The 16,742-nt window shown below is 32.6% G+C and overlaps 1 protein-coding gene across 1 annotated transcript; it reads left to right on the top strand.

Moving 5' to 3' along the window:
• Positions 1 to 1,825: 1,825 nt before the first annotated feature.
• Positions 1,826 to 15,509, top strand: LOC145269688 (uncharacterized). Its single transcript, XM_080125407.1, has 2 exons — positions 1,826 to 1,982; positions 11,934 to 15,509. Exon 2 carries the CDS (start codon positions 14,696 to 14,698, stop codon positions 15,425 to 15,427), a length of 732 nt encoding a protein of 243 aa, XP_079981533.1. The 5' UTR covers positions 1,826 to 1,982; positions 11,934 to 14,695; the 3' UTR covers positions 15,428 to 15,509.
• Positions 15,510 to 16,742: the final 1,233 nt, after the last annotated feature.

The raw sequence follows: 16,742 nt of genomic DNA, 5'->3' as shown, positions 1-16,742 counted from the left end.
TATGAAACTTAATATTAAAAAAAAAAATTAAACGCAATTAAAAATCTATATATGTTGTAACGGAACATTGTGAAATAATGGAATTTTAATCGTTTTAATCTTTTAAAAATTAATTAATGTTTACGAACTTTCTTTTTCTTGGCAATTCAACGGATTATAGTATATATTAACCCGAAAAAACGCTATTAAAAAAAAACAAAAACATAATATTAAGTTTATATCAATTTTTTAATTGCAACTTCAAGGTAAATTTTTGTTCAATATGTGTATTTAAGTTTTTAAAATATAAATATTTTTTATTTATTTAAACTCTTATGTTTCATAATAAAGAGAAATTTCGATAGATTTAAATATATTTTGTTCGAATTTCGAAAAAATAAATAGGGGGGGGCATGAACTAAAAAAAAATATTCCCCCTCGTATATTTTACGAAAACTGCGTTTTATATGTAATTTCATTCTAAAATGGATAAGTATTGAAAATTTCACGAAAATCTGACCCTTAGTTAATTTTTGCTAGATTTATTAAATACGGGTATGTTTTCACATTCGGAATGTTTACTACATGGGAACGTTATTTTAAAGCGCCAATTATGTAAACACGATTTTCGTCTCGCAATTTCATTATTTTCGTTCGACGAAAAAATTATTTTTTAAAAATTATTACTGGTTTATTTTGCCCTTCTTCTTTTGAATGGTACAAAAGTTATATTGATAATATTAATTTATAATAAAGTTACATCGTTTTACATATGGGGTGGGGGTAATTCTGTGGTGACTTTTGGCAGTCCCTATGTCAGCGAACTAAAGGAACTCGGTTCTTATTGTTGAGCACTTTAAAGTTGAAATATAAAGTCAAAGTCGGTCACATAAGCTTGCATGCGAAGATCATGATGTTATAATCATTAGATCACTATTGCCGGATGTTACGGCATTTAAAAAATGTGTTAAAATTTCAGCTACATTTCTCGCGGTTGAGATTGGCCGTGAGGTTTGTTTCTCGCTAATGGAGTTCTAGATGGTTTCGTGGCTGGGTTCGAATCTCACGCTCAGTTGTAATCGTGTCACCCTTCACTGTGGATTCCCGAAAGGATTAAGCATTAGTGTGTGCAGGTATTAAAAACATTATTATCATAATTTATATATATATATATAATATATAATATAAAATTATGATAATTAAAAAAATATTCCCATACATACACACACACACACACACACACACATATATATATATATATATATATATATATATATATATATATATATATATAATATAAAATTATGATAATTAAAAAATATTCCCATATATATATATATATATATATATATATATATATATACATATATATATATATATATACATATATATATATATATAATATAAAATTATGATAATTAAAAAATATTCCCATACATACATATATATACATACATACACACACACATATATATATATATATATATATATATATATATATATATATATATATATATATATATATATATATATATAAATTATGATAATATTTTTTTAATACCTACAGACACTAGCGTTTCATCCTTTTGGAAATCATTACTGCAGGGTGACACGGTCATACAGCCCCGCAGCAAATTAAAGCGGAACACTTCGACGAACAACTTTTAGAATTAAAGGTCAGATAATTTTTTTTTTTTTTGTTTCAATATTTTTTTTTTTGTTTCAATATTTTATTATTTATTTGTGAAACAAAAAAAAAATAATTAAAAAATAAAATAATTAAAACATGGGGGTGGGCGACATCACCATTCAATTGGAATATTAACATAAAACGCCATTTTGAATTGACTTCACCGTGACTATTCTTTCTTTTCTTTTTTTTTTTTTTCCCCAACCCCTTTTTGTTTGGGGTTGCTTTGCCGTTTTCTAATCCCGACTAAACTTTTTTTTCGTTAGCAGATCTCTTTAAGCAATTATTTGTTTTAAATACAATTTTATTGAAGGTAAGTGATGTCATAAATACATTGACATTTCGAAGAAATTTTTTTCTGATCTACGTTTCGTTTGTTTATTTATATTTTTTTTATCGTATTGCTTTGTAAATGTGAAAATCAACGGTAAAAATTGGTGCAAGCCAATAAAATATTTTTATTTTAAAGAATGTTGGTACTTATTGTACCTCGTTGAAACAATAACGTTATTATTTATAAACCCATTTTTAACATGGGGAGGGGAAGGGTGTTTTTGGGGGGATGCTTCTACACTATTAGGACAAAATTTTGTAGTCGATAAATGGAGTTTTCAGATAAAAAACGATGGTTTCTACTGATTTTTTTTTTTTTTGTCAATTCTAATAAGTTACAATAGTAGCTTTCAAATTATGCAGACGATATTACCTGAATATTAGTGAATTATTAAAAAACAAACAAACAAAAACGACTTTAATCGTGGTAGCAGGTAAAAAAAAATCGGTCATCTTGTTTAAATCGAAACGGAAAAGTGCCCCTGCCCCTCTTTTTGAACTCTTCTGTGATCTTTTTCTTTTTTATTTTCTTTAATAAATAATTATCTACCTTATCGATTTTCGTAATTTTTGGATATAATCATCTTAACAATACGAAGAATACGTAGATGACATTGCTTTTATGTGAAATTCAGTTTTACGATTTCCGAAAATTCATCTTAATAGTGTAGAAGTGCCGTTGTTTTTTGTTTTTTTTAACTATTCTGCATGGCTATGTTTTACTATCCACAGTCCTTTGAAAAAGTGGTAAAAATATCAAATATATAACAAATAACTTTTACCAAAAGCAATATAAGTTACGCTTCAACCCAACTGGGTAAAATATAAAATGTTCAATCGGCTCAAAAAACAAGCATCACAACAAAAATGTATTTTTTATGCGACCATTTTTTTCTTGTGGTTGCGAACCCTTTGAACTTGCTTGTTTTTCGAGCCGATTGAACATTTTACATTAAGTAGAAACACTAAAAACCTACCCAGCTAGTTAGAAGAGTAACTTATCTTGCCTTTGGTAGCATTTATTTGTTATCTATTTGATTTTTCAACAACTTTTTCAAAGGACTGTGGATAGTAAAATATCTAAAAAAAAAAAAAAAAAAAAAGTAAAAAGTACCTTCTGTACTTTCATCTAACAATTATAAATAATAAAAAAGATATCAAGATTATTTGAAAATGCTGTCTGAATGGTTGCCGTACCATTGAGATTTTTACAGCACGAGTTTTCTGGTGCTGTGTACTGACGGACAGCCCACTGTGGCATAAGTATAAGATTATTAAATAGGAAATCATTTCGAGTTAAAATCTATTTAGTATTTAGCATGTAATTTGAAGAAAAAAAATAGGTGCTTATTACAATAGAGTCGACAGATCGATTTTTTTATGTCGTTTTTAGCAAAAACAATATTACGTACTGAGTTGTTATGTCGAAAATAGTAATATATCCAAAAATTACGAAAATTAATCAAGTAGAACAAATGCTATTGCGATTTTAGTAAAAATAAAATGTCCATTGCTGTTGGCCGTAATTAAAATATAGTTTAACATGTGCTTCAGAATTATGTCCCCTGTGTGTAAATTCTTCACTGTCTACTTTATAACATCTAAGAAAAATACAATTTTACCCAACTTTCTTTAAAAATTACTTTTAACTATAAATAACTTTCTACTCAAGGATTTTTCGTAATTTTTGGATATATTACTATTTCGACATAACGATTAATCGTGTAATATTGTTTTTGCTTAAAATTTCATAGTTTTTTAAAGATCAATCTGTCGACTCTAGCTCAACAAGCACAAAAAAATCCACTCTAAATGCCTAAATATGCTAGAAAAATCGATATTTTAACAAAATGGCGTCTTACAGAATCGGAAATGTTATTTTATTACTCATAGAGCCATGTTTTCTTTTTGTACCGCTTAAGATGAAAAAGTTTTAAAACAATTTTTTCTGTTTACTATGTAATACTAGATTGATTGGTACTTATGCACTTATTGAACCGTACTGAAATAATGACATTATTTAGAAAGCCATTCTTAACATGGGAAGAGGAGGGTGTTTTGTAACTATTCTGTACTTTCACCTAACAATTTAATAAAACAGATATCATGAAACTTTAATTTAACTTGCAAATACTATGTTAAAACAATTTTTTCCCCCACTCTATATCTGTGCCTAATTCTAAATGCAGATTCCATGAACAAAGCCTCTTTCCTATAACTGCCTGCCTGTTGAACTCTGTTCTGTTGGTCTGCCTTCCAGCTCACTACAACATGGTCATCTTCAAGTCTTATATAAATAAGTTTTTTGTAGAATCATCCCCTTAAATAATCCAAATTCTACCCAATCTGCACCATTAACGAATACTAAACGGCCACCTTACATTTATTAACCCTTATCCCCGAGTGGCCTTCAAGCCTTGATAAGTGGTGACTACCTTGTAAGAAAAAAATATTTCATGTTTTAGTTGATTCTACAGAATTTTAACCAAATCCACTATGGCACTAGTGCAGTTTAGTATCCATAAACTGTTTTAATTTTAGGAGAGTTCCATTCACTCAACATAAGAGTTAAAAAAAAACACTTCCCTTCCTCATGTTAAGAATGGCTTTCTAAATTTACCTGTGGATTTTAAATTTTAGAAGTGCCCTAACTTTTGCTGAACTAAACCTAAAACTTAGGTTCGAGTCAAATAAAAGAAAAGAAAAATAATTTGGTTCAAATTCTGTAGAAGCATAACTTTTTAATGCGCGCAACTTTCTTGCAGAATAAATGACAGTGTGGCTAAAGCATGACGTCAAACTAAAATGCAGGTATAAGAATTAATATGAGAAAGAAGTGGGAAAGAAAAAGAAACTGCTGCTGGCAGTTTGCCATTGACATCAAACACCAGAGTCTGCTCTCTCCTACTTCCTTAAAAATGTCAAACTTTGTAAAAATGGTTGCTGTACCATTGAGATTTTTACAGCATGAGTTTTCTGGTGCTGTGTACTGACGAACAGCCCACTGTTTTGGATGCGTAGAATGAAAGAAATGAATGTTATTTTCATAGAAAGTATTCGACTGAGCTTCAGTCTATGGTCCCTCCTCGCCAAACTTTCACAAGAAACACTCGTCTATCTGAAAACACTATCAATAATTTCCCCCACTCTTTATCTATGCCTAAACCTAAACATAGATTCCATGAACAAAGTTTCTTTCTTAGAACTGCACGCCTGTGGAATTGTCTTCCATTTTCCTGCTTTCCAGCTGACTACAATATGGTTGTGTTCAAGTCTAGTATAAACAAGTTCCTGATGAGCCGTTCTACTTGTTAACAAATTTACCGAGTTTCCATTACTAACGATTACTATATTGTCCAATTTCTACTGTACACTCTTTAACCCTTATCCTCGAGTGGCCGCTTGGCCTTGATAAGTGGTGATGCCTATGTAAAAAAAAAAAAATAAATAAATAAAAATTTACATTCACTAAGGAAAGTTGTGGCATAGTTCTCATTTTCCTTTGCGACTGTCTCTAGATACAAAGTTATGCGCCCATTAGAAAGAAATAGATGATTATATTACAGCAGGTTAGACAATTCGGACATTTAGCTTTGAGATACTGCATTTTTAAATCTAAATATTAATTTCAAACATAATCATCAGAAACCTTAATTAATGAGAAACGAATTGCCTCGCTTTATAGTCACTCTTTATCAGTTAACTATCATTAAAACCATTTCCTTCCGAAAAATGAAAAAAAAAAAACATAGCTGTCTGTATACAGTTTTTAATTGGCTATTTTATTTTATAATTTTAAAAAAGTTATGTTGAGAGAAGACTAGTTTTTTATTATAGTTTCTTTTTTAAAAATTTTAAATTGGTTTTAAATTTGAATTGATATCTGGTTCATTATAATTTATATAAAAAAATTATTCAAAAAAAAAAACAGCAGTGTGTGCGTTAAATTTTCATTGAAAAAAATCTAAATTTTTTAAATCAATTCTTTTTAGCTTTTTAAAGGTTAAAAAAAAAAATTCTTAAAAAATTCTTTTAAATTCGTCGTTATTTTATTTTATTTTTATTAATTTTATGTTTTAAAAATTTTCAACTACCATGGAATTTCCACGAGTTCTGCTAGTAATAATAATTGTAAATTAACTATATACCTCCCCCCCCTCTGTGTGTGTGTGTTCGTTCCTTATAAACTCCAAAACGGCTGAACAGATTTTCTTTAAAATGTACAGAATTTTAGTGTGTAAGTCTGGGAGTGACCTTAATTTAGTTTTGTCTCAGTATACCCCCAATAATTATCGATAGTCGATAATCGAAACCGTTATTTTAATTTATCTATCATCGGTAAAGCCATTTTTTACATGTTGTTGCTTAGCTAAATGATAGAACAACAGGCTGTGAAAATTCTACTGTGTGTAAGTTGATAGCATGTTTTTTGATTTTTGCATTATATGGTCTGTAGGTTCAAACTTCGCATATTCTTAATTTTTTTTTTTCATTCACTGCAAAGAATTTTATAAGATTTGAAAATGCGCATGTTTTTTTGTTGTTGTTTTTTGTTGTTTATTTTTTTTTGTTGTTTTTTTTTTTGCATGATGTGGTCTATAGGTTCAAACCCCGCACATAAATTTCTTAAAGTTTTTTTTTTCATTAACTGGAAAGAAGTTTATATAAAATAATTTTATAAAAGAAACAGTAGGTTCTCTTGAGTGCAATGTAGAATAACATATTTTGGACTAAGTTACTGTGTGCAGGCATGCAAAGTTTCCTCCCGGGCGATTTCACGGATTTCGATGACAATAAAAATATAGGAGTGTGAAATATTTGTTGATCATCATTCAATTCTGGGCAACATCAGGTCTTCCTGCTAGTGCCATATGTATGCATAAGTATTGTCTTCTTAGCATTGTTGCAGCCCTTTCTTCTCACTCTCGTTCGTCACTGTTGTCAGTATTTATTGTAATTTGTCTACAATGAGGATAGCATCATCTGCATATCTTAATTTGATGTTACGATCACCTTCACTAACACCTTGATTTTCAATTTTGTGTAAAATCCTTTTGCTTGAAATGTTAACTAGGTCAGGCAAGAAAACATGCCTCTGTTTTACTTCTCTGCAGATTGGTCCATAACCACTGCAATTATTGTCAACCTTGATGGCCACTTTCTGCTCCCAATAGAGGTTTCTGAAGGCACTAAGGTCTTTTTGGTTGATGTTAGGCAGAGACAAAATCCCTGTGTTGTACGTTGTCAAATGTCTTTCAGTAGTCTATGAAGTACAGGTATTACAATATGATTAAAAAAACAGAATGCATGGTTATCTCCTAAAAAGGTGGAAGTACCAAAATGCAATATCAAATGTAAAGGTGAAATCATTAGCCAGGTTGATACACTTGGGTTGAACTATTACATCTGATGGTAAGAGTCATGCAGAAAACAAGAAAACAATTACAATGAAAATCTGCCTTCCATAGATTTCTACAATTATCACAGTGTGATCAACATAATTAAAGCCTTCTTAGATAAGAGTAAAATCCAGGTTGTCCTCGACAGTCGTACATCTAAACAATATGATATAAATGCAAGAGTGCCTCAAGAATCTATCCTTGGACCTCTATTATTCCTAATATTCATAAATTACCTTCCCGATAAAATTGCCTCTGAGATGGGTATATTTGCTGATGATACCACATTCTATAACAGGCATGACAGGAAAACAAATGAACATATATCTAAAGAAATGGCAGAAACACTAGAGGATGACCTCCAATCTGTAGTGGAATGGGGACAAAATTGGATAATGCTGCCAAGACTAAACTTGTTTCCTTCAATAATTACAAGAAACCTTCTTTACCACCAATAGCAATGGCCAATGACTCTTTATCTGAAAGTACATCTTTCAACCTCCTTGGCCTAACGTTCACAGGAAACATGAGTTGGAACAATTACATTGAGAGCATTGCCAGGACCGCTGTGAAGAAGGTGGGCGCTCTCTACCGTGCTAGAAAGCTACTAACACCTGAAAGTATCCTGTAACTGTATAAGGCCACCATTCGCCCATGTATGGACTATTGTTGTCATATTTGGGTTGGTGCATCTGCAACTAGTCTCTTGCTCCTAGACATGGTTTAAAAGAGAGTCGCAACTCTGATAGGTCCTGAACTGGCATCTAAGCTTCAGCCCATTGACGAAATGTTGCATCCCTCTGCTTGTTCTACAAGTATTTTGATGGTAAATGCTCTGACGAACTGCAAGCACTTGTGCCCCCATGGCATAAACATTCTCGACAAACCCGACAGGCAGCTAAATCCCACCCCTACACAGTAGAGATCACTAGATGTAAAAGATCTTTCTACTCCAGTAGTTTCTTCTCCAGAACTGCTAGACTTTGGAATTCCATTCCAGGTCCCTGCTTCCCTAACTGTACTGACATGCAGAAGTTCAAGTGTAACGTGAACCGACATGTTGCTGCCCAACTCCCTATATAATATCCCAGTAGCTGTTGCCCCTGATAGTAGCCTCCTACACCAAAGTGGCAATGTGTTTTGTTTGGGGTGAAAATGTAATAAAAAAAATTAAAAAATGCCTGAGTGGGCTATAGGCATTTGTTACACAATCATCGGGAACTGTAGTCAAAAATAGATTTAGAAGTGATCTTGCTGATCTGGGAAACGTGTCGGAAACGTAACCGTCTATGATAGGGAATGAGATATAGAGAAGCTATGTGTTATGCTACCAGCTGTGTCTGAAAGTAGAGAATCCAACCAATTACTGTGGTGGACATCGAAGTCACCAAATACATGTACTTGTGCACTAGTATCAAGGTAAAGTGCTGTATCTATGCTGTCAGAGACTTTGTTGATTAGGATACAGTCCTGGGTTGAGGGAGAGTGGTAGAGAAAATATTAGTTAATGGTGTGTTGCTTGTTAAGTCTAAAACTGCTTCCAAATGACTTTTTGCCGCCTCCACTTTGTGAAATCGTAATATCATTAAACAGATACCTGGTATCTGATGATAAGAGTGACACAGAAATCAAGAAAAAAATCACAATGGCAAAATCCACCATTCCATAGCATGGAGTGCATCTTATAAAGCAGAAACATAAAACTGAACTCAAAAATCAGAATCTTGAAGACCTACATATGATCAATTGTTCTTTACGGTTGTAAATGTGGGACAGTAATAAAGGCAGCTGAAAGTTGTTTGGAAGCAGCAGAGATATGGTTTTTAAGGAGAATTCCACAAATCTCATGGACAGAAAGGAAGACAAATGAAGAAGTCGTGCATAAGGCAGAGTACAGTAGATTATTAGTCAATAACTCTTATCCTCGAGTTGCATCTCGGCCTTGATAAGTGGAAATGCCTATTAACGTGGAAAAAGCTTGATGTTAGGGAAAATCGCCGGAAAAAAAAGAGTAGAGAAAGACCATGAACAAAGTCTTAACAGGGTCGCTAGAAACATGACTATAGATCTCAGCAGAAAGACTGAATGCAAAGAGGACTGGAGAGCCACGATCACCGAAGTCGGCCATAACAGACCTGATACTTAAACAATTTTCCACTGTTCGGTTAATTATCACATTGTAGTTTCATTAGGTGCTGATCAAGGAAACAGTCTACCGGTTATGTCTGTGCAGTATGATGAATGAGAGTTCCTAGATAAGTAGATGTAGAACAGTTGGAGTAGCAAGGTCAGTTGATAAGAGAGCATCAAAATCAAAACATGGCAGCATTCGAACAGAGTAAAACAGGAAAAACACTCACCATATTTTTCTTTTTATGAGAAAAATATTTTTTTGTTGAAGAAAAAAATTAAAGAAATAACTTTTTTTTTTTTCATGAGAAAGTTAAATTAATTTTGGGGGGAGGGGGGCTCCAACTCTTTTGAACTAAAAAAAAACTTAACTTTAAACTTATCCTAAACTAACTCTTAACTCATGGAATCTACGTTTTTTAGATTTATACACATATGTGTATCTTCTAAAATAATAAAGAAAAAAAGGAATGAAAAGGCCGTATAAGTCCGTTCTAAATAAAAGAAAATATTACCTCAAGTAGTAATACTATTTAACCTGTACATGTGAAATTAACTTTCTGACACTTTTGTCTACTTCTTATTCAAGAACTTTAAAACTTTAACAAACGTTGGATTTTCAAAGTATATTTTACATGACCTGATTAGTAGATTTGTAGAGATAGAGAATAACTTCAGGTGTGAGAAAGTGTTTAAAGGATAATTCCATAGTGAAACAATTTTTTAATGTTATTGAATTAGCACATACATGTACTGCAAACATCGACCAGAAAGAGTGGTGATATAACATGTGAAATATTTGGAATCAAGTCTCTTCTTGCTATTATTTCAGATCATTGAAAAAGTGGTATATCTATATATTAGTGACCTGGCAAGACCACAGGGGAGACAATCAAGCAAAAAAAAAAAAAAAAAAAAACTAAACAAAATTCATTCCAGAGCAGCAAAATTAATGATTGCCTACCAGGACACTATATATACAAATTTCAGCATATTTTTATTGGTTTGAAAATCATTCACCATATTTTTCTTTTTAATGACAAACATAGAAAAAAAAATTAATGAAATAACTTCTTTTTTTCATGAGAAAGTTAAATTATTTTTATTTATATTTTTGGAGAGGGGGCAGTCATACTCTTTTAAACTAAAAGAAAGCCTTACTTTAAACTTATCCTAACCAAACCCTTAACTAAACTTTACACTAAGATAACCAGAACCTCATTTTTTTTTTTTTACATAGGCATCACCACTTATCAAGGCCAAGAAGTCACTCGAGGATAAGGGTACAAGAGTGTACAGTAGAAATTGGACAATATAGTAACCATTAGTAATGGAGATTCGGCAAATTTGTTAACTTATCTGGAACGGCTCATCAAAAACTTGTTTACATTAGACTTGAAGACAGCCATATTGTAGTCAGCTGGAAAGCAGAAAAACGGAAGACAATTCCATAGGCGTGCAGATCTAAGAAAGAAGCTTTTCTCATGGAATCTACATTTAGGTTTAGGCACAGATAAAGAGTGGGGAAAATTAGTGATAGTGTTTTCTGCTAGACGGGTGTTTCCTGTGAAATTTGGCTAGTGGGGACCATAGAATGGAGCTCAGCCGAGCACTTGCCATGAAAATAACGATAAAGCAGAGACAAACTCGCAACATCTCTTCTGTGAGAAAGAGGTTGCAGGGAAGAGAAAAGGACATCCCCCACAAGGCTACAAAGTCTATTTTGAACTCTATCAAGGCAGGATAAGTCCTTTCTAGCAGCTCCTGCCTTTAATAACAGTTAGTTAATCGTTTTGTGTTTTTTACCTCTTTTCTTCTATATGGGAAATTCTATGCAACTACTAATAAAACAAGCACAGGACTTTAACATTGCAGTGAAGGGACAGGTGCTGAAGTCTGGTAGACAGTAGAAAACCCAACTAAACCTAACACTAAGATAACCACAGCCTACTTTTATTGGCTTTGGTAACAGTTGATTATTTTGTGTTATTTCACCCCTTTTCTTCTCTATTGTAAATTAAACATCGCATAGAACGGACAGGGGTTTGAGCCTACTATATAATGTGGAACCTATCAGATAGGACACTTTTGCACGCGGTTTAAGAGTGTGAGATTAATGGTTCATGCAGATATGGCAGCACTACTCCATGCATGAGTAAATGGTAGCTTTCAAATTATATTTGATGCTGGCAGGTGTGAGAAGTTGTTTGACTCTGTAGAAAGCATCGCAGCTATTATTCTAATCCATGATGCCTGTATAGTTTGAGAGTCAGAATCTATTAAAGACTGCTGTCTTTTCAAGAGAATTCACTAATTTGCTGGATTTAGTATATAATGAAAATGCTTGAATTTAAATGAATTCTTTTTTCTTGAGCTTAACAATGTTTCTTATTTGTTCACAGGTTATTGCTAACTCATCAAATTTAGACACGCGAGGCAGAGGAAGCGGCATTTATTCAAGTTGTGATTCAAGAATATGCAGGGAAGGAAAAACTTATTTTTGTGATGTTGTACACACATTAAATATTTAATAAAGTTTTGCACACACATTTACATCTGATACTGGAGAAAATCCTTAGTCTTGTCAATGATGTAAAAAAAAAAACAATCTCACACCATCAGACTAGTAGAATTCTTGTGCTGGAATTCATCAAAATTAAATAAAAGAACACAAAGATAAGCTTAATATAAACGAAAATTCACTGCTTTACAAACTCTAATTTTGGAGGAGAATCTTTATTGCATGCTCGAACAGTGGAGAAAAAGGTTGAATTGAAAAACATCATAAAGTATGAATTGAAGGAAAAGAATTACCTACTAGACAATATCCTCAAATCAGTAACGTCTCCCTGTGCAAAATAAACTCTTATAAGGATACTTCTGCCACAAGTAAATTCAGACCAAATATTCAAAATAACATTTGAAGCCTAAAATAAGATTTCCTTGACACAGACGAGGAATGGTGTGCCTTCTCCAAGTGATGTTACCTCAAGTAACACGATTTAGATGAATTCTTGCCACTGAACCCATTGAGACTAAGAAAGATTTGCTAAAGCATAGATAACTAGTCAATCGAGGAGAAACAAAATAATGTCCTTTGCTTCTTTACTTACTCAATGTTTGAAATTAAGAAAAGAAATCTTGATTGAATACTAATATCTATATATTGCATATCGAGATAAGAGTAACCCCCAGAAAGGAGCCCCTTGATTTCTAAAATGAAAAAAAAAAAGGAATTATTTGTATTGTCAAATTAGTAGCTAATTATTATTATTATAAAAGTAGAAGCTGAAAAAAAGAAACTGGAATCTTAGGAAGATCTTCATCATTCCAGTAATTATAGAAGTAAAAACAACTGCATATACGAACACATGCTGGAAACAAACCTTGTGGAAAGTGCAGAAATCTAATTTAACGTTTCACATGCAAACATACTGTAGAAAGCTTGAATGCCTACTAGATGGAGAGAAGTTGAATGCCTACTAGATGGAGAGAAGTTGAATGCCTACTAGATGGAGAGAAGTTGAATGTCCACTAGATGGAGAGAAGTTGAATGTCCACTAGATGGAGAGAAGTTGAATGTCCACTAGATGGAGAGAAGTTGAATGTCCACTAGATGGAGAGAAGTTGAATGTCCACTAGATGGAGAGAAGTTGAATGTCCACTAGATGGAGAGAAGTTGAATGTCCACTAGACGGAGAGAAGTTGAATGCCTACTAGACGGAGAGAAGTTGAATGCCTACTAAATGGAGAGAAGTTGAATGCTTACTATGTGCAGAGAAGTTGAATGCCTACTAGATGGAGAGAAGTTGAATGTCTACTATATACAGAGAAGTTGAATGCCCACTAGCTGGGGAGAAGTTGAATGCCTACTAGACACTATCCTCGAGTGTCTAATGTTTCTTTGTACAGGGATTTGTCAGGACAACATTGAACCGATTGAGACCAAAAGAAAGATATGCTATAGCAGAGTTGACCAGTCAATTAAGGAGAGGAAAAATGCTATTTGCTTCTTTACTAAGTTAATGTTTGAAATTAAGAAAAAAATCTTGATTAAAAACTCTGATATTTATATACTGAATACTTTCCCTATAAGTAAACCATGACTAGAGATTCAAAAGTTAAATAAAGGAAAAATGTCTTTACTAATTCGACGTTAAGAGCTGGAGGATAATCTTTATTGACTGCTTGTATAGAAATCAAATGTTATCCCCAGCAATGGGTTTGTTGATTTCTAAGAATTTAATTACTTAAGTAAAAATGAAAATTAAAAAAAAACTTCATTCTTATGTGAATTTTTATGTTCAAGATTATAACAAAGATAAACGTGATTGAGTTGTCGATTGGTGAGTGAAAACTTACTGTTTTTCATGGTTTTATTCTATGCATGAAAGGTGGAAGTGAATTGATTGAACTCTCAGATGGAGATTTTTGATTGAACATTTGGTTATCTTTGTATCTCGTGCAAAGATCAAATGGATCCTTTGGATTTTGATAACTTAATTACTGAAGCAAACTACAAGGAATAGTGCTATCTCGAGTAACAGCACTTTATTGGATACTCCACCAGACCAGATGAATTATCGTCCTGGAATATAGCAAAATTCAGAAAAAAAACGACAATAAAGATAAACTATAATATAATTGACCCATTTGGGGAGAGGAAAGTTAGTATTCTTTCAAATTTTACTAATTAAAATTTGAGAGAAACTCCTTATTGTAAACTCAGATATTTCATATAAAGTAAGTATTAGCCCCAGGAGCAACAACATTATTGAGTCCTCAATTGAGAAAGGAAAATTAGTGTCTTTTACTACTTTATTAAGTCAATGATGAAGAGAGAAGAATTTTGACTGAACACACGAATATCTCTGGGTTTTTTTTTGTTTTTTTTAAAGGAGGTGGAAAATTTTGACCACTTGGTTATCTCTGTGTCTCATATAGAAATCAAGTTTTAGCCCTAAAAGAGGCCCCGGCCGTCCCCTGGGTTTTTGATAACTTGATTACATCCAGATACATATAGTTAACTAATCAATTTGCAAGAAGAAAAAAATAACTTTCTTACCTTCTTAACTAACTCAACGTTTGAGCAGTAGATGCGAATCTTGAGTGAACATACGGATATCTATGTATCTCATATAGGAATCAGGTGTTAGAGCCAGAAATGGATCCGTTTATTTCTGAGCATTTACTTGCTGAAGTAAAAATGAAAACAATTCGAGAAAAACCCTTTTCTTGTGGAGTGTGTGAGTCTTCATTTTCCAGGAGTTCCGATTTAACGAAACACATCCGCAGGCATACGGGGGAAAAACCTTACTCGTGTACGGCATGCGACTCCACATTTTCAAGTAGTTCTGATCTAACGCGACACAAACGAACGCATGCAGTCGTAAAAGCTTATTCTTGTGATATATGTGAATCCTCATTCTCTAACAGTTCTCTGTTAAAATCACACGTGAAAACGCATAGTGGCGAGAAACCTTACATTTGCAAAGTTTGTGGCTTGGCAATTTCAGAATACACAAATTTCCGTAAACATCTTCGAACACACACTGGAGAAAAACTCTTTGCTTGTGACATTTGTAATGCAGCGTTTTCCCTAAATTCGCATTTAAACCGACATCTGCGAACACATACTGGAGAGAAACCATACTCATGTGAAGTGTGCTATTCCTCGTTTTCAAACAATTCCCATTTAAAAATTCACATGCGAACTCACACTGGGGAAAAGCCGTATACTTGCGAAGTGTGTGGCTCAGCATTTTCTGAAAATTCAAGCTTGAAAAAACACGTCCGAATACATACCGGAGAGAAACCGTTTTCCTGTCAAGTGTGTTCATTTGCATTTTCGCATAATTCTAATTTAAAAAGACATATGCGAACTCATACGCTGTAAAAAAAAAAATTTAATTATCGAATGAGACACTGACCTTGAGTCTGTGTAGGTATAAAATAAATGTTAATATTTATTTGAAAAATATACTCTTGTAGTATATCACTTCTCTAGTGTTCCCTGCATATATGTTTTTATTATATTTATACCAATAGGCGTACTCACCAGTGCATATTTAATGATGATGAGTGTCCTTACTGGTATAAGAATAATATAAAATTATATATGCAGATAATTCTATATAAAAATATCAGTAAAGGACTAAAACAATTGTAATCTTATATAATTAATAAAACTAAACATTTTTTAAAATAAATATAAAAATTCGGGTTTGTATTACTGTACACATAGATTCGAAAAAGTTGTCAAAAAACAAATATAGAACAAATAAATGTTATCAAAGGCAAGATAAGTTACTTTTCTACCTAACTGGATATATTTTTTGTGTTTTTATTCAGTGTAACATGTTTATTCAGCTCGAAAAACATGCAGTGTTTACCGATGTATTAGAAAATTCAAAATGGCAGCCGACTCTCTCTCGGAGAGGGTACGTTTGGGAAAAGGTATTATAAATAATAAACTAGACAAAATACTGTTAGAAATTCGCTCAATATATGTTACCGTGACATAAGTTGACATGTATTCGGTTGTTTTTTGATAGTATTTTGTCTAGTTTATTATTTATAATACCTTTTCCCAAACGTACCCTCTCCGAGAGAGAGAGTCGGCTGCCATTTTGAATTTTCCAATACATCGGTAAACACTGCATGTTTTTCGAGCTGAATAAACATGTTACACTGAATAAAAACACAAAAAATATATCCAGTTAGGTAGAAAAGTAACTTATCTTGCCTTTGATAACATTTATTTGTTCTATATTTGTTTTTTGACAACTTTTTCGAATCTATGTGTACAGTAATACAAACCCAAAAATTCTAATTTTAAAATCCAAATGTCTACTAGATGGATTGAACCTGAATGTCTGCTGGAGTAAATTTGAATATCTACTAGACACTATCCTCGAGTAGCCAAGGCCTCTCTGTACCAGGGCCTGTCAGGACAAGCTTGTATGAAGACACTTTTCTCTAAAAGTAAACGCTGACTGGTATAAGAATAATACAAAAACATGCAAAGAATTCTATATAACATGTCAATTATAAAACAATAACCTTAAATACGAAATCTGCAAGAATTAAAATATCATATTTAAGCGTACTTTACAACCGGGCTACGACGGGCGTCCCAGCTACCTTAGATAAATACTTTTGCAGTTTTAACAAAAGAGCTACAGTAATATCAGAGCATCTATATTTTCACT

Source organism: Euprymna scolopes, chromosome 45 (assembly GCF_053919585.1).
Source record: "Euprymna scolopes isolate OS-2025 chromosome 45, ASM5391958v1, whole genome shotgun sequence".
In the NCBI taxonomy this organism is placed as follows: domain Eukaryota; kingdom Metazoa; phylum Mollusca; class Cephalopoda; order Sepiida; family Sepiolidae; genus Euprymna; species Euprymna scolopes.
The sequence above is the reverse complement of the archived record's forward strand: the minus strand, read 5'-3'. Positions and strand labels throughout refer to the sequence as shown.

Excerpts from the sequence above, each read along its gene's own strand:
- LOC145269688 (XM_080125407.1), top strand. The coding sequence starts at position 14,696 with ATGGATCCGTTTATTTCTGAGCATTTACTTGCTGAAGTAAAAATGAAA.